Source organism: Curcuma longa, chromosome 17, assembly GCF_044706935.1.
Source record: "Curcuma longa cultivar G26 ecotype Majalengka, Jawa Barat chromosome 17, ITB_CL_G26_1.1, whole genome shotgun sequence".
Lineage (NCBI taxonomy): Eukaryota > Viridiplantae > Streptophyta > Magnoliopsida > Zingiberales > Zingiberaceae > Curcuma > Curcuma longa.
In genome coordinates this window covers 1,237,579-1,261,491 of record NC_133877.1, presented here as the reverse complement: position 1 = coordinate 1,261,491, position 23,913 = coordinate 1,237,579, and the positions used below count along the sequence as shown (strand labels likewise).

Below are 23,913 nucleotides of genomic sequence, written 5' to 3'. Positions count from 1 at the left end.
TGAAATGAACAAGCAAATTCCAAAATTTTCATTCAAATAACCACAACTTTGAATCAGCGAACAATCTTCCAAACAAATTAAGATGCTAAAACTACCTTCTTCATGTTCTTTTGCAAGTATTTACCTGAGCGAGGGATGCAAGAGACCTACTGTGCCATATCAATTTGAGTTCATTGGTAGAATACCACGGGAGGAAGCTTAAATCCTGAGTCTGTGAGGAATGGGATTACCTGCGGCTGCTCAACCAGGTCGCGATAGAGGGCATACTCGGCCGCGTAATCATGCAAGTCCAACTCTGCCTTCTGGTTGGTGTGGTAGTGGTGCTTTGCCTCCGGCGACTTCCCGAACCCGAAAACGCTGACCCGATCACAGATCCCCAATGCAAGCATCACCGCCTGCATTCCCGACGAGTAATGGAACATCTTTTCGTTGTGGGCCTTCGCCCACCCCTCCGCCGGCGTCCCTGTCGTCTCCACGAACCTCTTCAAAGAGTAGTACTTGACGATACGGGAACAGAGCATGTCGAATCGAAGGTCCGTGACGAGGAGCGGCGCCTTGTGGGACGAGTTGCAAACGGCGTAGTCGAGGAAGTGGACGGCCTGGCAGATGTACATCACGATAGGGACGGTCTCTCCGTAAGGGTGGCAGAAGCAACCCTGCCTCCGAGCGCAGAGGTGGAGGATGTTGCTGTTGACGAAGGAAAGGTCGGTCTTTGTGCCGACGTGTGGACCGTACCCGTTGACGCGGGCGTTGTTGAGGCGGATCACGAGCTCGTGGCCGTCGATTAACCCGCCATGGTTGGTCTTGAGGAGAATCCCGCTGTTGCCGACCACGGCGCAGGAGCCGTACCGCCGATTCCCAATTCCGCCTGTGTCCGAGACGCCGCGGTGACGGTCGATCGGGCGCTTAACAAGATCGACGAGGTCGTGCATAACCCCCGGATCGAACCGGCGCCGTCGGAACCAGTCGCGGAGGGCGCGGCGGAAGTCGGGCAGCGCCATGTAGTCCTTAGGCGCGCGAAGTCGTTGCGGGAACCGCATCGTGCCCTCCCGCCGCCAGTCCGAGTAGCTCACCAGCCGTGCCTCGGTGCGGCGGCGGCGAGCCAAGGAGACAAACGACCCGTCAAGGAGATCGTCCACATCCTTCCGCAGCTCCCCATCCCCAGATTCCACCGCCGCCGCCAGCCTGACGATAGAAGCGTTGACCGCCGGCGGGGCCTCGGCCGGCCGCTCGCGGCGAAACCCATCCTGGAGCGCCCCCCGGAAGCTGAAAACGGAGAGCACGGCGAAGACGATCAGAAAGATAAAGGGCAAGCGCAGAGACCGCTTCATCCTCGCCGCTAAACGTACGGAACCGAGGGAGAGCTCTCCTTTCTCCAGAAAGATCGCATCTTTAGGAGCGGAGGCACATCAATAAGATAGCGGGAGAAATTCCAGCGGGTAGTCAGCTACAAAGGGGGCTTCTGGGCCGCCATGGATGGGGATCTCAGCAGCTCACAGCTCGAAGAAGAGAAGGGAGATCGGGATAATCGACATCCCCTGGCAATTCTGTTACTTCATGGGTAAGTACGCCTATATTTTAATATAGGTCAGTATTTAGTTGTGCGCTTCCATTTGTTTTGATTGTTCATCGATAATGTTGATGTTGATGCGACAGCAATCATTCATTTTATCCCAAGTAATTCGTCACTTGAAGGATATGTCTGGAAACAACAAGGAAAAGTGAGAAACAAATATGTTATACAATTTGTAACAAATTAAAGGATACTGAACGTCAACTAAGCGTTTGCTACACCAACAATGTAGGCATTCCATGCATCTTGTTGCTGGAATGATGACAATTCTTCATACTTGACATCTCGGCCTGCGTTGAACTCCTGCTTATTGTGATCGTCCAATGTGTCTGGCATTTCGCGAATCCAAACATGTATGGAACGGAATCCAGCCTCCTCCAAGCAATCCTTGATCTCTGGTATCGACCACCTGCAAAAGGAAGATTTTTTAAGCATTTGCTTTTATATCAGTTTTTATCTCAGTTTAACCATCATATCATATGAAACAAAACTCAAGTGTGAACCAAGAATATCCACAAACAAGAGCTTCAGGACCCATGAAAAGGTATGCAAAAAGCCATCAAAGATTATGGTCGGATGAAAGGTGAGAATCTTACAAGCGCCAATCGTAGGAAAATGCATGTCGAATAGCATGCTGCTTTCCAAGATGGAAATGGAGGCTGATTCTTGTCTTTCGGTTTAGTATGTCAAATTCTTCTTGCTCCCAAACATACTGCAATTAGGCAAAACATAGAAATCAGCTAAGAAAAAGAAAAGGATGCTTCTGATAATTATAATCTAACAGTGAATGATAGCAGTCCAGAATTTATCACCTTTGATTCAGTAAATCAATCAGCAATTTAGATTAAATGGATCCTTCCCATCCAGAGAAATTAAAATTTGCAACCACATTCTCTGAATCATTTCTAGAAATACTAAATTTTGCTCCATGAACCAAGCCTTGGTAATTAAACAGCCAGAGTCGAATCATATATCCACAAACTACTCAAACAGCATAATTTGATAATGAACAATTTAACGGTATAGCATAAGATCAAATATGTTGCAGTTGGATGTGAGTATTTAGAACTATGGCTTTAGATGCCCATACCTCACATTATATTACTAGGTCAAGGTCATGTCATTTCAACATGGATAACCAAATTTCCGGTAACTGAGAGATCAGTGACACAACTTACTGTAAAGTTAGAAAACCTTCTTTGAAGCCGCAACTTGCACTCTGACGAAACACCTCCATACAAATCCATAACGAAAATGCCACCCTTTTTTGACAGAACATTCAGAGCATGTTTGAAGTACAAAATTAAGTCTTTGCGCTTGTGGAGGCAGCAGCAGCTGTAGTTGAATGCACAGACAATGTCTCTATTGGGCAGTGCATATTTTTCCATCAATGAAGTCATGGAGGTTACTTGGCTAACGGAGCCATTAAGCTCAGTTGCATTCACACTTTCTGAAGAACCAATTTGTGCGCTTAAACATGGATCTTTGATGAGATCTTGTTCTTGGCGTGTCACAAGGCAAGATTGCTGGGGACGCAAGACATTACCATGGAAAAGGGAGATTCTGGAATATCCATCAGCCCCGAGCTTACCTAAGTTGTTGTCAAAGCACCAATTAAGTGATTCAAGATCCAAATCAACACCAACTGCTGTTCGTCTAGGGTCACTACGTAGCCACTCACAACTGCATAGTTTGGAGAAGCAATTTTTCCAATCAAAAGATCTTCAATAAACCTTCCAATTACAAGTAGTGAATTTAAGTAAATTCCTAATAACAACAAACTTCTATTTGAATTGACCTCCTATCTACAGTAACCTATTGGGTGCAAGTGGATCATTAACAAAAAACGTTAGAACAATTATCACCATACTGACTGTACTTGCATAGAATTCATCTATAAGTAGATTATTCACCAAATAGATATTGAACAGCTCTCTGTCCATGGAGATTTGGAAGAGGATCTACATGGAGTGATTTGAGGGACTTATCCGCAGAGATTTTGAAGAAAGCTACCTTGTTTTTTTTTTTTTTTTTTTGCTTCCTTAGCAAATTGGATGAGAGTACCACCATGGATATTCCTGTTAGAAGGGATTAATTGGTTTGAAACTAAAGAAATGATATGACAAATTTAGAGAAGGCCGATGTGATCTTAAAAACAAAAATTCCATGACTTAAGATCCTATAAGCTAATCACATTATACTTTATCTAGAGATGAACTGCAATTATGTAGTAACCGTAGATCCATATGAGGGCAATTAAGAGCAAAATCCTAACAATTAGTAACAATTATCAGTATCTTAATCTCATGAACCCTAGTCATCTGAGCTTCATTACAGAACTACATGAAAGCAAAGAAATTGTTCGCACAAAATGTTGGCATATATACCTCAAAAGTGCGGTTCCACAGAAATCTTCTTGCAAATGTAAGGGAACCCGTCCTCCGACATACATCAGAAAGAATTTTTGCATGTAGCTGATGTCCCCCTTGGGCGACTGTAACGACCCGCCATGAAATGGGAATATATATAAAAAGCTCAATAACCTAGAGAAAGCCCCATTTCAGCACAAGAAGATTATGATGTCACCTGAACAGAGAGCTGATAGAGGTGGAATTTGGAGGGAGCAGTGGAACTCCAATCGGCTCCCTCTCCGTCATCATTGTCTTCTTTTTCTTCCGGATCGCTCAGCTCTTGCTGATCGGTTGGCAACGGAAGGTCGTAAGCGGCGGAGGGCAAGGAGTCGTCGTTATCATCTCCGCCGCCGCCGCCGCTTCGGTGCCTTGGTGATTCGCGGTGCTTCTTCCCGCGCTTCCCCATCAGCCGTCACTCTAGGTTTAGCAATATCGTGAGCGATGACTAAAAATAGTTGAGATTGGATTATACCTTCCTCTAAATCAACTTAATATTTTACGAATAAAAATTTATTAATAATATTTATGAATAAAATTTATAAAATATATTTTTTATTAAATTTATAAATAAAAAGTTAAATAAATTTTAATATTAGATTTATTAATCAATTAAATAAATATAAAAATATTTTTAAAATAAATAAATAATCAAATAAATTGAAATTAAGAGCTCTCCCGTCTAAATGAATCGATATCAATTTTTAAAAAAATAAATAAATTTGAACCATTTAATTCTTTTTAAATTTAATTTGATTATCTTATCAAATAAATTTAAATAATATAAAATTAAATTTGACGTGATTTAGGTCATTTACCCCTACTCCACCAAAGTTTTAACCAAATTGCAACGGTAGGACAGGATTGTAACCCCCGCGGTTCGATCCCTAGCTATGGCGTATTTGCAGGAATTTTCTTCCAAATGGGGAACGCAATCAAAGGATGCTGGGCATCTAGATTTACCCTAGTGGTCGGTGGGAAACTTCCGTGACCGACCACCCCCAGAGATGTGACTACTGGGATTATCATTTTTTTAACCAAATTGCTTACAGATTAAACCCTAATTATTATTCCCAACTTATTGAAAAGAAGATATTTAGAGGATTCTCCTATAATATTCTTTAGAACCATTTCAAATATTTTTTCAAAAATAATTTAAAATTTTCATAAAAAATAGAGTGATCTCAATAAAAAAAATAAAGATCAAAGGGTGAATTACCTTTCTCTTTTAATTTGTTACCCCTGAATCCGCCAGTCGACCCTACGATCATATATGAGGAGGTAAATTGCAATTGATCACGATGGGGGGAAGAAGGTAAATCAAAAAACTACAGTTGGTCACAACGGACGAACAAGGGGAGGAAGGTAAATCAAAAAGCTACAGTTGGCCATAATGGGAGAGGATTTTGCCTTAGCTTTGTCGAAATTCGACCCTTGCCCACTTCAGTAAGTATGTCCCGTCGTAACCAACTCAGTTATGCTTCCAAAGGCAAACAATAATACAATGATAAGAGACAAAAATGATTCTCATACAATAACTGTTTGAATTTTATGTTGGACATTTTTAAACTCTTGCAGAATTCAAACCACTAGTAACACTGGTTTATCATGTCAGGATCCGCATGTGCTTCTCGATTTATGAGATCGGATTGTCCACCTTTAAAATTAATCAGATCATAAAAATTGGATACATGAATTAATAAAAAAATATAAATCTAAAACATCTAAATCCTCTAATTTTTATCAAAGCATGCATTTGACATGTATCTAACAAACCAACTTCGACTAAAATCAATTTGTGGGGTGGCCGAGCGAGCTTAACCCAATACATTCCCACCCAATTTGTCATGATTGAATTAAATATAGTTTGAGCTAACTCAACTCAGACTCAATTCGATTAAACACCATCCAACTTAAACTCCTTTAGACCTATTCCTATATCTAGGTCAGCACTAAGTTATCAAACCTCATAGATTTCCACAACATATTATCCTTTTACCCTACTAAATTTAATAACATTTGTGAGAAACTTCAACATTAAAGAACAATCCGACACACAAAACTTTCATCAATATAAAATCTGAAGATTAGACCATACAAGAGATTATTTTCATGATTTAAATTTATAATATGTCAAAATCAAATGATAATAATTTTAGAGCAATGATCCTTCACTGGATACAAGAAGAACAAAAAAGACAAAACAAAATTCAGTGGACTTTTTATTTGTTATCTTAACATGACATGTCATGATGCGTGCAATAAATTCGTGACTTGTGCGTGACATCTGTGATCCACCACCACTGTCGTTGTTCTCGCTGTGTCGTCCGGCGCGATCGACGCGCAACTCACCAACGTCCATCCAACATTGAATTCCGACCGGATAGTAATCGGAATTCAACGAATTTTGGTCAAAAACACTCATAAGAAAAATCACGATCGGAACAGAAAACATGACAGGACCGGCCCAATCGCGGCCGGCAGTGGCGCGCGCCACTGGCACAAGACCGGATTCACGGCCAAGGAAGGACCGCCGTAGCTATCTGACGACCGCAATTTGGCGCGCACCATTTTGCGATTTGTTATCTTAATGCCTTTTTATTTGTTGTCGCGGTCGAGGCCAAGAGTTGTCTACATACACATATCGAACCATTCAGGAAATGAAACACAAAGCAAAAAAAAAATAAAGGGGAAAACTTAAAAAGTTGGTAGAAGTCCATCGATCACTCTGAGAAAACAAATCAATTCTCCTTTATGGCCACGCCTAGTTCTCAACAAATTCAATTCACACGCCTCTCTACCGGCCGATCGATCGCCGGCGAGGAGCTAATTATTCGGATCTAATCCCTCTCCGTGAACCCCTCCGATCCGTACTCCCTCGGCAGGCTCTGCACCGTGCCCGACCACCGGCCCGGCGAGTGGTCGCTGCTGTTGGACGACACGACCATCGCCTCCGCCCTCGCCTCCCGTATCATCCGCAGCACCTCCCGCATCGCCGGCCTCCTCTCCGCCTCCGCCGCCACGCACGCCGCCGCGATGTTCAGCAGCGCGGTCAGCTTCTCCTCCGCCGTCGCGGCCGCCGCGGTCGCCGCCTCGTTCCCGGACGAGGATCCCCCGCCGGGCTCCTCCCCGGAGTCATTCCGCTCCTCCGCGCGCACGGATCGGACCCAGCGGGCGACGTCGCCGCCGGGCTCCTCGAGGAGGTCCTGGAAGGGCGCCTTCCCGGTGAGGAGCTCGAGGAGGAGGACGCCGAAGCTGTAGACGTCGGAGAGCGGGGTGAAGGACTGCGAGCGTCGGGCCTCGGGGGCGCGGTAGAAGAGGGAGGAGGAGGAGGCGGCGGCGGCGGACGACGACGACGAAGGGAAGGCGTCGTCGTGGAGGAGCAGGGCCGGGATTAGGGCGTAGTCCGCAAGGCAAGACTCGAAATCTGGGCCGAGAAGTACGTTAGCGGGCTTCAGGTTCGCATGGACCGTTACTGGGCTGGTCTGGTGCAGGAAGGCCAGCCCACTTGCCACGTCCTCCGCAATCTTCAAACACGACGTCCAATGAAGCGGCTTCCCGCCCCCCGATGGCCGCGACCCTGTCACAAGTAAGCAAGTATTTTTTTTTAAAATTTTTCCCACAGAAATTTAAATTAGAATAAATAAAGCTACTGTTCTTCACAAACTGGTAGCTTTGACCATCTCGATCAACCACGCCTGTGAAAGCCAGTAAAAGAATCTTGTTTAATTCCCCGAAGCACCAAAGCAGAAGCAGCATCTCCACGTGAGTGCACAAGGGGCAAGTACAACGAGGGGGCTCCTGAATTGTTGAGCAACAGCAGCAGCGAGGAAAGCCGATAAGGTGTTTGTTAAAATGGCGAAGAGCGCAAACCGGGGCCATGCTCCATTCATGGCTCACCTGCGCACATCCTTGTCGCTTACTTCGATGGCTCCAGACAAAAACAATGCCAGCTCTGCTTTAATTGGAGGCAGAGGCATGGTGGATCCGGGAATGAATTAGTGAGGTTTTCAAGATTTGGTGGATCTCAAGTTTGAACGGAAAGCTTCTGCTTTCCATTGCAATGATAATAGGACAAAAGAAAAGAGTCAGAGGATGGGATAAACTTTAAATTGAATCAGGAAGTCACAGTTAGGCCAAGATAAAGAATCTACAATGCTGAGCAGCGGCAAACCCTGCAGTGACTTTTTCCAAACTGCAATTCTGTGAGCTTTGAACTCTCTACTTTTACCCAAAAAAACTCAGAATCTAATTCAAACAACTACTGATGTTAAGTTTTTGTTTTCTGAGTTTATGCCCACCAAATGAAGGTCATTTAATGGCGACTGTTACAGCTCTTAAATTTCTTGTTGGTATCAACAGACCTCAGATCACTTGAGCTGTTGATGGCATTGAATGCCAAATATTGTACAGGAGATTTTGGTGCAAGAATTGCAAATCTAACCATATCAATCTACTCCCCTATTTCTACCCTTACTGTTTCATAATTTTGATTTTCAAGATTGTTGCTATGGTTAGATGATCAATTGCATGAGATATAAGCGTGGAGCATATTGTTTTAAACTGCATTTTGTTAGGATTTGTCAGTTTAAATGGAGGAGCTTAATGGAGAATAAGCAAATTAGCATGGGAATAATGTGCAAATTAGAGAAGGATTGAGGGGTGACGAACCATGAATGAGGGAGAAGAGACTGCCGTTGGGGAAGTAGTCGTAGACGAGGAGACGCTCCTCTTTGGCCTGGAAGTAAGCGCGAAGGGGGACGAGGTTGGGGTGGCGCAGACGGCCGAGCTCCTCCATGCGCTGCCCGAACTCCTCCGCGGGCGGGCGGGAGGCATCCTTGAGACGCTTCACCGTCACGATGAATCCGGACTCCATCACCGCCTTGTAGGTGCTTCCGACCGTCCCCCGCCCCAGCGTCTCCGCCGATGCCCGCAATAGCTCCTCCAGGCTGTACATCTCCCCGACAGCGCCGCAGAATACGAGCTTTCCGAGCCCCTCCGCTTCCCACGAGAAACCGCCCTTGTCCCGTCTTCCTCCTCCGCCGCCGCCGACGACTGCCCCGCCTTCTTCGTCTGGCTTGTTGCGGCCAGCACCTGATTCGTAACCGACTGATCGGGTCTCAACCACCGGCCGCCTGCGGTTCCTATTGCAGAACCAAAGCAACGCGAGGGCCAAGCAAATTGACAAGAAGACAGCCCCCGCGACAGAGCCGGTGACGATGGCAATGGCCCGCCTCCTGCTGTGGTTGCTGCCGGTGGGAGGCAGGAAAGGTGGGAAGGCATTTACATGATCCAAAGACGATCCCGGGCTGATGGAAGACGGCGGAAAGATCAATTTTTGAGTGCAGGGAACCCCAATTTGAGCCCCGCAGAGGTTTGCATTGTCGAGGAAAGAGGAAGCATTGAACTGTGAAAGGGCTCTGGTGGCGGGGATCTCACCGGAGAGGTCGTTCCCGGAGACGTTGAGGTATCGAAGACTGGGTTGGTTGAATGCCGGGATCTGCCCCGTGAGGCGATTATCCTCGAGCATGAGCTCGTACAACCGCGGGAGGCTGACGAGAGACACCGGGATTGGGCCGGAAAGGAGATTTCCAGAGAGGGCAATCACCTTCAGGCGGTGTAGCACGTCGAGATTGGCTGGAATCTGTCCGGAGAATTGGTTGTCGCTGAGGTAGATAGATTTGAGGTTGACGAGGGGGGAAAGGTCGGGAATGGCGCCAGAGAGCGAGTTGGACTTGAAACTGAGAACGCGAAGCTGGTCGAGAGGAGCAAGGAGGTCCGGGCTCATGGTCCCGGTGAGGTTGAGGAACTCGAGCACGAGCTTTGTCACTCTACCGCCAGGGTTGCACTGCTTCACTCCATTCCACCCGCCGCAGAGCCCCGATGCAGTCTCCCGCCGCCATGGCAGAGAGCCCTGAGGATCTATAGAGTTCTTCAAGGCCAAGAGCGCGGCAATGTCGCCGCCGTCCGGCACATTGGCGGCAAACGAGGTCGAGAAGCAGAGGAAGAAGAAGAAGAAACACAGGTAAAAACTACACATTGGCGGCAGGAAGGCTCAGTAGGTGGAGGAGTGGCTTCCTGAATCACATTGCACCCGCCAGAAACAGAAAGCTGAGATCTTCGGAGAGGCTGCGCTGTCGGCGGGAGGCGGAAGCGAGCGAGCCCGTCGACCTCAGAGCACGGGTCTGCCTTCACGTGACTCGCTCAGAAAGGGAAAAGAGAGCTTTGGGTGGTCGCTCATCGTCTCTCGTTTTACCACTGCCACTCCCCAATATTAATTACCATCCCGATTCCCCGGTACGCTCACACCTCGGCTTCTTAAAAGCTCATTTAATTCCTCTCTCTCCCCTCACCTCCTCTACCTTCCTCGCTCCTCTTCAATGGCATGGGATCCGATGACCTTCCGCCGCTGAAGCTGGAAAATTCATGGAGAAGAGCGACGAGCAAGGTCGAAACGTGGAGAACTGTAAGGTAACTGAGGCGCAGTCAGTCACAGCCGCAGGCGGACAGTGCCATCTCTTTCATATCTTGTGGAAGGAGTGAACTGATTTAAAGTTCTTCCAAGGGAAAAAAAAAACAGAGAGAGAAAATGAAAATAATAAATGTTTCTGAATCGATGCAGCTCGCCTAGCTGGCGTGAGGCCGGAGGTAGAGTCTCATGACAAGCCATAAACTCGTAATGATTGATACGGACAGGGTCAAAATTTTAATTCTCAGCAACCATCCGGGTCAAGTGGATGTTGATTTCTAAACGAGGAGCCATTCATAAAATGGTTCTTCGAACCTCATCTTTATCTTGATTGACATTAGAGTTTCTTCAAGTATTTTGATCCATGAAATGGTTTATGACTATTTGATCGTTCCTATGATGAAGAGCGGTCTATATGATCGGTCCCACGATCATATGTGAAAAGGTAAATCGAGAAATTACAATTAGTCACATGAAGAAGAGTATTGACTGTAGGATATATTAGGGCTGATTGACTAGACTATATTATATTATATTAAGTTCGGGTCATTCACTCTACGGGTCAAAAGATTGATGTTTACGGTAGGAGGGCAAAATGAGTTGTATAGAAGGAAGATTTGACAGTGGAGCCAACCATGAGCCGTCTTACTTCCACTCCCACAAGGGGTGTGATAACAACGGGGTTAAGCAACAAGAGCAACGTACGACTCGTATGGTCATTCAACTGAACTTTAGTGCATAACTTCCTTTTTTTCTTAAAACATTCCTAGTAGCTATCTCTCGAGCAACTCTTTTTCACTCCACGTTGCACGCAGTTAGTCACGATGAAGGAGGATATTGCTTGACTCCGTTGAAATTCGAACCCTTGTCCTTTTCTATAACTTTGTTCAATCGTAACCAATTCAATTATGCTTCGGGAGTGAGGATGTCATCACTTGAGAAGCATGAGTAGACCACAAGGATCAAATGGACACGAGTGGTAGAAGGAAATAATAAATTTTATATTAATAATTCAGAAGCGCATGTGATTCTATTTTCGACCACCAACATTTTAAATTTTTTTTCATTAAAAAAATATATTTTTTCCGTTGCACCATAAGAGCGATAAATAATTATTATTTGTCTTTTCTAATGGGAAATAAAATGAAAGAAATCTACTACTTTGAGATTCTCTCCAAAGACATCCAATGAAAAAGACAGATTTTGAAAAGGCATTCATATTCGTTAGTACAATCATTAATCTGTTTTATAATTACACATGTTGTGATGATATACTTGTTTTGAAAATCATAATTTGTCGATCTATTTAATTGCAATATATATTAAAATAATATATCCATAAATTTAAAAAAAATATTCGTGATATTATTATTTATTTTTGACTGACGCCTATTTCGGAAACATGCCAGCGTCGTCGTTTTCCCACAGCCAGAAACGTGTCGGCTTCTGCTTCGTTTCGCTGCCCCGCGGTTTCGGCGACGCCTGCGAGAACCTTTCTCCCTCCTTCCCTTTCTCATCCATTTTCCCTCTTTTCTTCCTTTTTTTTTTCTTTCCATTTTTGTTTCTGGCTCTTCCTCTTTGCTCTCTCGCTCCCAGATTCCGCAGAGTAACCCCTCCTCGCCGGAAAGTTTTAGCCCTGGCGGATGCGCCACCTGATGGCCTCGCCGTCGGTCTTTCTCTTGCTTCGGAGCGGCCACGATTGGTGGGACGAGGTGAACAACTCCGTCTTGTGGCAGGATCGGATCTTCCACACCCTCGCCGTCCTCTACGGCCTCGTGTCCGCTGTCGCCCTCGTAATTTCCTCTTCCCTTATTTTGCGATTGCATTTCTGGAGCAAGGGTTTCTGTTCTTAACTTGATGTTGTGGTCATTGTTCATGTTTCTTAATTTGCAGATTCAATTGATTAGAATTGAATGTAGAGCATCAGAGTTTGGTTGGACGACGCAGAAGGTCTTCCACTTATTGAACTTCCTTGTGAATGGGGGTGATTATTTTGTTTTTCTAGCTTCCGTAATCATTACTTGTAGCCATGATATATGCACTCATTTCCTGCTGCCGCTTTGTAACTCCTGCATTGCAGTTAGGTCGCTGATTTTTGTATTTCGTTGGAGAATCGATAAAATACAACCAGAGGTGCGCTTGTGATCTCATTTGGGCTTTTTTCTAATGTGTATTTGATGGTTCTCCATGTTATCTAAATATACCTGTTGGTGTTTCAGATAATTCAGCATATTATTCTTGATTTTCCTGGTCTTGCATTTTTTACTACCTATGCTTTGCTGGTGTTATTTTGGGCAGAAATCTATTATCAGGTTGGTATTCACAATTTTAGCTAGTAAATGTTCGACAGAAAGCTGACTGAGTTGTGTTTATTTCTTTTTTGATGTTACCTTCAGGCACGTTCAGTATCTACTGATGGGCTTAAGCCAACATTCTATGCAACTAATGCAGTTATCTATGTTATACAGGTAATTTCACTGGGAATTTTCTACAATGCATATAGTGATCCGTTCTATGTTTGGAAAGGATTTCTTATAGTCTTTATATTGGTTGCAGGTTGATAGTCTACTTTCATTCATTATTTGTAAGCTTTTGTAGGTGTTAGAGTTGTTGGATTTGATATTTTAGAGGTTGTGGGTCTAGTCTTTGGGCCTTATATCAATCTTTCGTCCACAAGTGATAGTTTTCTTTTATAAATAATACAGTATCTTTTTCTCTCAACCTGGTTTAATATCATATCTTCTCAGGCTCTCATAGTTTTTTCCCTCCTAAGAGGAACGCCACAACTTGAATGTGACAACAAGCCTCCTTTGCACCTCACATGGTCGCCTCTCCACCTCTTAAATTGTCTTCTTGTAAACCCTAATTCTCTCCCTTGCCCACTGTGTCATTCACTTGATAGAGGAGTTACGTCATGACATCACAACGTCTTCCACGCAGTTCCTTAACAAAGCAGAATTCTAACCTCGTCATGGAGGTCACCTTCTTGTCTCCATCTCATGCCTACTCTACTTCAAAGATGCTGTTTTCGCCCATTCCAAAATGTAACACTCCGTCATTATCAAGAAATGCCAATGACTTTCCCTCTCGCGTATCATCTGTAGGTAGAAGTAGATTTGAATGAGTCTATAGTTGAGCGTTACTCCCCTCACATCTAGGCAGTCATCCTCAAAGCCACCTCCTGCCACAATGACCTTATCAGCAAATGCCATTTCTTGAGGAAAAAATCCTCTCGCTTCCTTGATTCTAATATCCCCTCCATGTGAGATCTGCACACAGCATCTACAGGTAGGAATCTACAACCCAAAACCAACAAACCAATTCATATCAGAAAATTTAGTTCAATGGTATATCATTTTGGTTTTGGTTTACAAAGTGGGTAAAATTATCGGTTTCATTTTAGTTTCAGTTTGATCCTATTCAAACAGTAAAATCTAACTAAACCATAAAGTTTAAGGTATTTATAATATGTATATAGAGATACATTAGTATGATAATTATTATGATCTCATATTCTTATTTATTTGTTATGTTCACTAATCAAAAAAATTCTTAAATTTCAGTAATTTTATTGTGATTCTCAATATAAATCTTGCTTGAAAACTAGTTTTTGATTGGTTTATATATGTGTGAGAATAAATCTTGCTTGAAAACTAGTTTTTGATTGGTTTCAATTTACAGTTCCAAATCAAAAATTCTGTTTTGGTTTTCATTTGGTCTTTTTAAAACTGAAATATTTTGGCTGGTTTCATATTTTTTTTCTCACCAAACAAGTAATGAAACTGTGACCAGGTTAGCAAATTCTCCTCAGGTTGTGAATGGCGACAACTCTGCCTCCTCCAATGTTGGCATCACCTTGTCGTGACTAGTTTATGTTCTTGATGCTTGACCACATGCTCAGATCTAAAGGAAGGACTAGGTCCTTGCAATCTCTATTCCTTAGTGTAGCAAGGTGCCTAGATCCCAAATCCCAATTCCAATCCAGATCCTAATCCAGGTGTTTCCAACTTGAAATAAACTTCATGATTGATTCAAGGATTAAGGGAGCAATTTTGAGAAAATCCTAAAAAATGGGGGCATTTTAAGAAATAGAGAGAGGTTGGTAATACATTTAAGAAAAGGAGAGGTTAGATTTGAAAAAAAAATGGCAGTAGTAAAAAGAAGATGAATCTCAGATTCTGAAGCATTTTTCATATTTCTCTTTTCCTCAATCTGAGGCACCCTCTAGTTTCTTTTTTTGAGAAGCCTGAAAATCTTGTTTCAGGTAATCATATCATATACAAATGTTTATTCCAAATGATGACATTATTTGATTATTCCATAGCATATGGTGCATATCTCTGTCAATACTCAAACTATTCATAATGGCTTGTCCTATAGTAGTTTTATTGACCATGGAATCATATTGTTAACCTTGGGTAGTTTGAAATCAGGCTTGAGGATCAGGTCACGTGTGGATGTTTTCTATGATTATCCTATTATTCCACTCAATGTTTAGGTCTCTACAAGACTGTTTTTTGTTCATTCTGCTACAAAAGTGTGTTTTAGTGGCAAAAAAAATTGTCAATAAAACTTATTTTCATTAAATATTTTGGTGGCAAATTTTGTCCATATATTTCGTAGGCCTAAGTCCTGTGGTTAAATGAATATTAATGATGATATCAATTGATCCATCAATAAATTTAATGTTAGGGGTAACTTTTTTAAGTTACTAATTGACAATTATTATGGTATCATCATTAAATGATACAAGATAGTCACAACTTTGTGACGAGATTTTTCATATAATCATCATTAAATGATACAAGATAGTCACAATTTTGTGACGAGATTTTTCATATAATCATCATCAACAACTTTGTAACTAAAATACTAGATAACTGTAAAATTTCTTGTGGGTAAAACCTCAGCCTTTTGTAGTGACAGCTTTTTCTTTCAATTGTATGCAGATCTCTCTATGGTTTGTCTCGTGGTGGAAGCCAATTGGTGCCATGGTCATTGTCTCCAAGATATTCTTGGCAGGTTTGTTTCTTATTACTGTATTTTTCTGTGGCCCATTTTAATCAATGTAAACTGCAAAGTATTATGGAAACATTTTCCACTTTGGCAGCTGTCTCATTGCTTGCTGCTCTTGCCTTTCTTCTATACGGAGGGAGGTATGTTCATTATTATCTGCCTTATGAACAGATGCATAGAGATCTTCAATTTATTGTTTTCATCATTCTTTTTTCTGTAACATATTTGGAGATTTAAGCCTCATCGATGCACTGTTTGAGCAGCTTTATACTAGAGATTTTTTTTGTTTTCATTTCTTTTTTCTGTAACATGTTTTGGGGATTTAAATCTCATCAATGCACTGTTTGTTGGTTGGTCTCTAGTATGATTTATTTAGTTTGCATATGTTTCCACCGTATCCAATTTAGCCAAGGGAAGGCTTGGGCCTTTGCTTTTTCAGTATTATGTGTTTATGTATTTGTAAGCTTATTGGTTTTGGCCCGCATGCCATTCCTAGTTTCTGAACATTAGTAAACAAACATGCAAAATGCCAAAATGCTTCCGGCCTGATAGAGAAAAAAATGTCTTATCTGTTGCTAGACGAATTTCTGCTATATGAATACACAATGCTTCATTATTATAGTTCCTTTTGGATTTGGTAAAATTCATGGTGATATTAGGTATAAGAGTGCCTTTTCTGATTGTTATGACTTCCAAGTGCTTCAAACTTGGTAGGTAATTGTAGAGGGGTTGGTTTTAATATCAAAAGGATTGGTAGGTAATTGTATCGTAGATACGGATACGGCGATACGACAAATTTTGAAATTATAAGATACGATACAGCTAGGATACGATGTGTGTGTAATATTAAAAAAATGTTTAAGTCCTCCTAGTTACAATGCATCTGCAGCTAAAAATTATGCAAAGGCTCTACTCATTTTGCTGATTCTTGTTTTGGTGTCTTTGTCATGCATAATATCTAGAAAAAGACAACAAATTTCTGCAGACAAAATAAACTTAAATGTGATGTTCTTTGTCATCATAAACTTAATGTGATCTCATTTATTATTATATGAACAAAAGACACATGCTGTTATAGTACTTTTATTTTTCCATGTGTATAAATAAGATTAAGGACATTCAGGAAAGGTCAAATACATTACTTTAGTTTAGAAATAGTTCAATGCTTCAAGATATCTACATAGTTGATGTCCTTTTGATGGGAACTCCTTGCTGCATGTGCACTCCTGTTTGCATTTACTTTGTGAACTGATATTATGTTATGGATAGGCTTTTCTTAATGTTGAAACGCTTCCCTGTGGATTCAAAAGGGCGTCAAAAGAAGTTGCAGGAGGTATTTATTAGCTACTAATGTTCACTTCTCAGAGCATTGGTAGATACTGATTACCTTGTTTTCCTTGTATAGGTTGGCTATGTTACAACTATATGTTTCCTCTGTTTCTTATTGAGATGCATTATGGTAAGTGTTTTGGTAAGGTAGTTTCGCTTCATAATCTGTTTGCTAAGATACCAGATTTATCAATTTTAATTATTGATTTTGCAGATGTGTGTCAATGCTTTTGATAAAGCTGCAAACCTTGATGTTCTAAACCACCCAATTCTGAACTTTATCTACTACATGGTATGATCTATATTCTTTCTTACTCGTCTGCACAGCTTGATGTTTGCATGATCACACTCGTAGCAAAATCTTTGTTGCAACTGTAAAGTTGTGACTGATTTTGAGTGTCCCATCTTGTATGAGTACTAATAGCGTGAGTGATAGTCATGGATTATATTGACACTGTGGTCCCGTTTGTTCATTTAAAAATGAACAAATGTGGACATTGAGGGCCCATTCTAGTTGCAACAGTATATATGACTGATTTTCAGGTGCCCTATCCTATAATAGAGAAATATAATTAATATTCACGGATCAAACTGAAATTGGGGTCCTGTTTGTTCATTAAAAAAAATCAAAAAGTAAATATTCCATGTTTTTTTTTGTTTGGTAGGATAAAACTCTTGTAGACAATGGGATAGGTTAGGTTTCATTTTTGTACTATGTTGGATTTGCCTAAATGTTATATCATGCTGGTCCATGTCACTATGAAAGCTTAAGTCGTCTCGAGAACCTGTTGACACATTTTGGATATGGCCATCTGGTCAAGGTATGACCATATTTAAGCCTTATTGCAAGACACCTAACCAGCTTGATATCCCTTCTCAATTGCTTGAGCAAGCCTATTCTTTTGCCAAAAAATTATCAGCAGCCTTAGATCCCTATATAATAGTTTCCTTTTCTCTTTAAGAATTTGATATCTTGTTCTTGTGTATAAAGTAGGATTACAATCCATTTATTTATATATCTTAGACATCAATAATTCTATTTGAAACTAGGCGTAACTTGACTTGAACTTGGTTATCTCTAATAATTTTTGTCTAACATTGCCTTTCATCAAACCATGTTTTTCTCAACTATTTATAACATACTGTAGTATTTTTCTTCATGGAATAGTCAATCATATTTGAAGCTAGCCGTGTACAACCAGTTGTTATTTCTTTATAATTCCATGACATGTATGCCAACATTAATCTATTCAATGATTCTCACCGTTTCTTTTTGTCTCCTACAGCTTGTTGAAATCCTGCCATCTTCCTTGGTACTTTTTATCTTAAGGAAGTTACCCCCTAAACGCGGGTTAAATCAATACCACCCGATCCACTAAGGCTAGAAGATGATAGTTCTGCGGCTGATAACTAACTGTTTCATGCTGAAGATCCCAGAGAGGAGTTGAACAGAACTGGCATCCTCAAGTTGTGCAAATTTTCAAAGAGTTAAGTTTGCTTCTACGAGGCTTCAGGCGGATGGCCTTTTCAGAGTCCCTATCGCAATTTAGACCAAACAATTACCACGCAGGTTACATCCAGTATACTCTGACCTTCATATCGTTCTTGTTCCTTACGAGACTTGTTTTCTGGTTTCCTCCATTATTCATTCCAAATCCATTTATACCGGATCACGTAAGCATTCTTTCAATCATATTATTAATTTGTTTGTTTAAACTAACATATATTCTTTTTTATCCTTTTTTTGTCAATTTTTTAGTACCAGTGTAGGTTAAACTGACATTCAGAGTCTCTTTTAAAGTAGACTTTCAATTCGATATCTCCAAGGATATAATGTTCATAAAACTCATATCAGGACACGACGACAGAATATAAATTTGGATAAGAACAATACAAAATAAATATCAGACAGGCTCCTTTGATGAGTTAAGACTTGGGACTAATCAATGAGACAAGGACACTAGTGCTATAGAAAACAACTCGTCATACAGTGATCCAATCTTACCTTGATAGAAGGGGCAATTGCAATAGCTTCTTCAACAGTTTCTGAACAGAGATTTTCAAGTACACAAAGCTACCACCAAGAATGAATGCATACTATTATGGTAAATGATTCGAAATGGTTGTAAAAAACGAAGTCAAAAATTAGTAGGACCATACCTCAAATTCAGCCAATTTGTATCTACTCAGAACTCTAAGAACTTAATTAAGGGAAAAACATAGTCAAGTCATTGAATCACTTAGCTGAAAATACCTGACCTTATCTAACATGTTGACATACCAGACTGGAGTCATCCAAAATAATTAAGTTGCTCCTCATCAAAGTTAAACCACATTATTATTACACCTGAAAGAGAACTTTTAAACCTATGCTAACCCACAGTAGCAAGTTATGGTTCTACTAATTCTGGAAATTAGCAAGAAAGAGAAGGTAGCACATGCCTCACATAAAAAAAATCATACTTTTAAACACTCCAACAAAAGATAGAATCATGCCTCTCACGATCATTTATGAGAAGTTAAATTGAGAAACTGCAATTAGTCACGACGGAGAAAAGGATATTATCTTGGCTTTATCGAAATTCAACCCTTGTCCACTTAGACATACTTTTAAACGCACACTAACACAAGTCAGACAAAATCTTCCCGTAATATTTGATTATGGAGAGTTTAGCATTATTAATGGTCGCTTTGATACTGGATCGGTCACCCTTAGGACTTGAGTCAATGCGATTAACTGAGATTTATCATTTTTTGAACAACAAACAAACAAGATCTGCTTAGCAGCGGAACCATTAAACGAGAATGGTTCAGTAGTTTCTTGTGCATGCCATATTCGAAGTTCAGTAGTTCATGCAGTAACATAATTTCGTTTTCCCCTATGTTCTCTTCTCTACTCTGTATTTTCTCTCCCACCCTCTTATGGCGGCTCGGTTCCCTGCCGCCGGCCGCTTGCTGCTGTGCTTCCCATGCCATCACCAGAGGCGGCGCAGCAGCGCATCTTCTTGCAGATCGTGGCCGGAGGGGCCTTCGTCCCCTCCAGGACAGATCAAGGTCCGTGGATTCCAATTAATTATACACCGTGGATCCGGCCTTCGCGCGCGTCGAAATCACTGCGTCTCTCCGACCGATAAGCCGCTGTTCCCCCTCCGAACTGAAGCGGAATCCCCACCGGCGGCGGAGCACCCGCGCCTTTCAAAAGAAATTACGGATGAAGGAGAGACACTCACCATGCATCCCCGATCTTCAACTCGGCAGCGTTCTCTTCCACCTCCCCTGACATGTTAAGGAGGCGTCGGACGAGCGAAGGCAGAGGCAGAGGCAGGAATTGAAGAGAGTCTCAACGGAGTCGCAATCAGCAGAATCCTGGAGGGAGTGAGGGAGGGAGGAAATCCAAAATCCAAATAGTTGGGTAATTTTCAAAATAACCCTAATATTTGACCATATTTTCAATATGCCTCTAATTTTCCCAGTTCTAATTAACAACCCTCGCTAGTGCAATTCGCCCGCCGTGTTGGCTTTTATACACTACCGCAGTGAACATTAGATCGAAGACTCCATTAGTGAGCTTCTTTTCCTTGGTCATGTCCTTCCTTCTATAAAATATCCTTCCTTCTATAAAATTATTTAAGAGTTGAATATTTGAATTATTAAAAAAAAATCGTCTCAAACAACTAACCAAGTTCCCTCCCCCTTGCATGGATGTCAAATTATAAACTTAGTATCGATAATTTTAAAGTATAGATTGCTTTAAGTTGGTGTCTTTCAATTTCGTAAATACATATAAGACCAGTAAATAGTGATAATATCTGATATAAAGTTTATTAGGGTGTTATGATCTTTGGGAATAATCACCAAGGATCATTTGGAGTTGAGATCTCTACGATTTACCTATGACTCATGGAGATAATCATTAACAATCTTTCGAGAAGTCATGATCCACAACGGATCAAGCGGAATTTGTTATGTCGAAATAAAAATCAAACTCTCACTTTCTTTTAAAAAAAGAAATTGCCTCACTACTATGTGGAATAATAATTGTCTCCCAGAATATAATGATGAAAAAATTGCTCGAGAAGAAAGCCAAGAGGAGGAAGACTCGTTAGTTTGTGATGGTATCTAGATTATTTCCCGAGCGGTTAATCTCACTTCTCGACCTACTGGCTCATTTTCAAAGAATTTTTGAGTCATGATTCATCGATGTTTTTCCCCGAGCACTTAAACCTCCATCTAAAAATGTACCATTCCAACTTAAAAAGTTAACTTGGGATCAACAGTAGTCCCGACCACCAAATGTTTGTCTCCAGATTGACACTCTCGAACACTCTCAACTCGTCAATCTTCTTCTCCAACACTTAATCTACAATTAACGACATCTCACTCGAACTCGAGAAAGTCACTTGGGATCTATTCCTTGATTATTTAACGTTCATCCAATGACAACTCATTCGGGCTTGGGAGACGTGTCTTAAAATTAGGTGTTCGGCTAAATCGGTACTCAAATTCAACTCTTGACGATCTAGTGGACATGCACCATCCACGTGAAAATTCTTTTCAATGGTTGTTGCCTCTTGGTGTCTTAACTACTTCGCAAATAGATAACTATTGGTGAGTATGTTGTTAGTACCGATGGAATCAAAATATCTCCACAATGGTATGATATTGTCCACTTTGGGCCTAAGCCCTCATGGCTTTGTTCGTGGGCTCTCCAAAAAGCCTCATAGACTTCTTACCTGGTATCTAGTCCTCTTGATCAGAGCACCCACTTCCTTTGTTTAAGGTTCAAACCACATGGTTAAATCTGGATCATGGCTCATCCGGCGGTTAGTCCGATGAAGAGCGGTCTCGCTCTGATACCACTTGTTAGTACCGATTGAATCAAAATATCTCCACAATGGAATGATATTGTCACTTTGGACCTAAGCACTCATGGCATCCCAAGCGGAGAATCTCTTCAACGGTTGTTGCCTAACTACCCCGCTAGTGGATAGTTGGTGTGTAACATTCCACATGAAAATTCCCCTCAATGATTGTCCTCTAATTGCCCTTTGGAAGGAGAGCTAGCTGACATGCACTACCTACGCGGCATTCTCAAAGGCATGGCTCAACGATTGTCACTCATCGATTCCCTAACTATCTCTTCAAGGACAACCACGTACGTGAATATTCTTTTTCATCGGCTATATAACAACCAGGGGAGGTAAGTTAAAGAGGATGAGTTTTTCTTCTTGCGCGCGGAGACAATTCTTCTACACTACACATTCATTCCTTTTCTTTTTTCTCTCTCGCACATCTTTGTGAATTCCCTTCTTCGATCAATCCTGATTTGAACGTCGGAGTGGCTACACTAGTAACGTCGATCAACCCTGACATACATCTTTTCGCAGGCCATCTGAGCTTGCTTAGTTAGAAAATCACTATAACCTCAACTCAAAAGGTATCCAGGAGAGGAGGAACCTAAACAAGCAAAAAGGACACCATGAACTTAAATTTTGAAGGATTGAAATGCATCACGAAACCTTCTTACTAGGATGAATGCCCAAGTTTAAAAGGCGTGAATTGTCTCAAATGCGACGCCATGTTTTATGTCACTAAACAGTCAACTATTGAGTTCTATCTACATCAGCTTCACCTCCTCATAGTTAAGTCAAGGCATAATCGAGTTGATTCTCAGATGGCAGATTTATTGCATTGGGCACAGATCGAATTTTAAGGTTGACAACCACAAAATACCCTCCCATTTCGAAATGCATTGAATATCTAATTTATCTATTTATATCTATATGATGATAATATCGAATCATTTGGGATGAATAAAATCATCTAATGCGATGTGGCATTGATTAATAAGACAGTGACTGAAAACACTAAAAGAATTTCAACTGAATCAATCTTATCACCAACTGTTCATTAAGATTGCCTGTCTGCCAGCCTGATTACCAACGATCCACCTGTGCACCCTCCTCTTCTTCTTCCCGTTATCCACCACGTACGGTACTACATGCATTTAAAAGGCTGGCTGGCTGAGCAGAAGAGGACAGCAGCTGACAGAAAGGCACACCCAACAGAATTCAGATACCGTGCCCTGTCATCCACCACGGCACTTAGTAAGTAATCAATTTCTTTAATCTCACTGGCACCACACCACCAACTAGATTCCTAGCTAAATTAATTAAGCTCGATCGATCTATATATGTTTTTTCTAAATATTCACTAATATTACATGGCTTAATCAAGCTGCCTGCTAATTGAGTTGCTGAGATCGAAGCTAGCTACAGTAGTTGAATTCTAAGTGTTGAGGCAGATCGAGGAATTCTCCTGTCTCGAACTCTTTTTCTGCTCTGGAGCTTGAGAGGGAGGGCCAATGCTGAGCTCGAGATTGAGGTCTGGGCACTCGGGCAGCTGCCACGACGACGGCGATGGTTCCTCGTCCCAGCCGCTGCTGCTCTTGTCTTCCTTGTCCACAAATCCGATCGCGAAAGGAGTTGTTGTACTTCTCCTTGGGACTGTGGTCGGCGCCGCGTCGGAAGAAGCATCGGCGCCGGCGATGGGCCGGTGCGTCACTGGGTCGACTCCCCTGCTCAAGAGCTTCCTTCTGATGTGAGTGTTCCAGTAGTTCTTGATCTCGTTGTCGGTTCGCCCGGGCAATCGCGCAGCTATCAGAGACCACCTGCGATCAGAAACGCATACTTTGAATTCTGAAGGGAAAGAAAGAAAGCGACGAGGAGCGAGAGGAACAAGTTCCGTTCGCGGCGTACGTACTTGTTGCCGAGGAGGCCGTGGAGCTTGATGATGAGCTCGTCCTCGTCGTCGGTGAAGTTGCCGCGCTTGAGGTCGGGGCGGAGGTAGTTGATCCAGCGGAGGCGGCAGCTCTTCCCGCAGCGGAGGAGGCCGGCGGCCTTGGGCAGCGACCGCCAGCACCCCTCGCCGTGGGCGCGGATGTAGGCCACCAGCCGGTCGTCCTCCTCCTTGGTCCACGCCCCCTTATTCGTGTGCGCTTTCTCGCAGCACGGCGACCTCCCCATCACCTTCTATATCTATGAATCAACTGGCCTAGCTACCTCACCGCAATCTCTCTCAATCCATCTACTTATAGTATACAGCCTGATAGATGAGAA

General features: G+C 42.1%; 5 protein-coding genes across 6 annotated transcripts; 1 reads left to right on the top strand and 4 right to left on the bottom strand.

Annotated features, from left to right (window-relative positions):
- On the bottom strand, positions 1–1,555 carry LOC141811856 (sialyltransferase-like protein 1). The gene has a single exon (XM_074699925.1). The coding sequence runs from the start codon at positions 1,329–1,331 to the stop codon at positions 171–173; it is 1,161 nt and encodes a 386-aa protein (XP_074556026.1). The 5' UTR covers positions 1,332–1,555; the 3' UTR covers positions 1–170.
- Positions 1,556–1,600: 45 nt separating this feature from the next.
- Positions 1,601–4,417, bottom strand: LOC141811855 (uncharacterized). 2 transcript variants are annotated; one of them, XM_074699923.1, is made up of 6 exons: positions 4,160–4,417; positions 3,961–4,067; positions 2,752–3,256; positions 2,170–2,285; positions 1,799–1,982; positions 1,601–1,702 (listed from the first exon to the last, which is right to left on the bottom strand). In XM_074699923.1, the coding sequence occupies exons 1-6, from the start codon at positions 4,388–4,390 to the stop codon at positions 1,664–1,666; spliced, it is 1,182 nt and encodes a 393-aa protein (XP_074556024.1). In that variant the 5' UTR covers positions 4,391–4,417; the 3' UTR covers positions 1,601–1,663. The 2 variants fall into 2 exon arrangements, with proteins under 2 accessions (XP_074556024.1, XP_074556025.1); XM_074699924.1 differs by lacking the exon at positions 1,601–1,702 and having other exon boundaries at positions 1,763–1,982.
- Positions 4,418–6,676: 2,259 nt separating this feature from the next.
- Positions 6,677–10,100, bottom strand: LOC141848716 (inactive leucine-rich repeat receptor-like serine/threonine-protein kinase At1g60630). The gene is made up of 2 exons (XM_074736758.1): positions 8,653–10,100; positions 6,677–7,561 (listed from the first exon to the last, which is right to left on the bottom strand). Exons 1-2 carry the CDS (start codon positions 10,019–10,021, stop codon positions 6,822–6,824), a joined length of 2,109 nt encoding a protein of 702 aa, XP_074592859.1. The 5' UTR covers positions 10,022–10,100; the 3' UTR covers positions 6,677–6,821.
- A 1,794-nt stretch (positions 10,101–11,894) lies between these two features.
- Positions 11,895–18,468, top strand: LOC141848454 (tobamovirus multiplication protein 3-like). Its single transcript, XM_074736486.1, has 11 exons — positions 11,895–12,243; positions 12,344–12,434; positions 12,531–12,583; positions 12,670–12,762; positions 12,847–12,918; positions 15,400–15,472; positions 15,561–15,606; positions 16,736–16,799; positions 16,872–16,925; positions 17,010–17,087; positions 18,082–18,468. The coding sequence occupies exons 1-11, from the start codon at positions 12,094–12,096 to the stop codon at positions 18,172–18,174; spliced, it is 867 nt and encodes a 288-aa protein (XP_074592587.1). The 5' UTR covers positions 11,895–12,093; the 3' UTR covers positions 18,175–18,468.
- Positions 18,469–22,999: 4,531 nt separating this feature from the next.
- LOC141848533 (myb-related protein 308-like) lies at positions 23,000–23,913 on the bottom strand. Its single transcript, XM_074736574.1, has 2 exons — positions 23,558–23,913; positions 23,000–23,465 (listed from the first exon to the last, which is right to left on the bottom strand). The coding sequence occupies exons 1-2, from the start codon at positions 23,818–23,820 to the stop codon at positions 23,084–23,086; spliced, it is 645 nt and encodes a 214-aa protein (XP_074592675.1). The 5' UTR covers positions 23,821–23,913; the 3' UTR covers positions 23,000–23,083.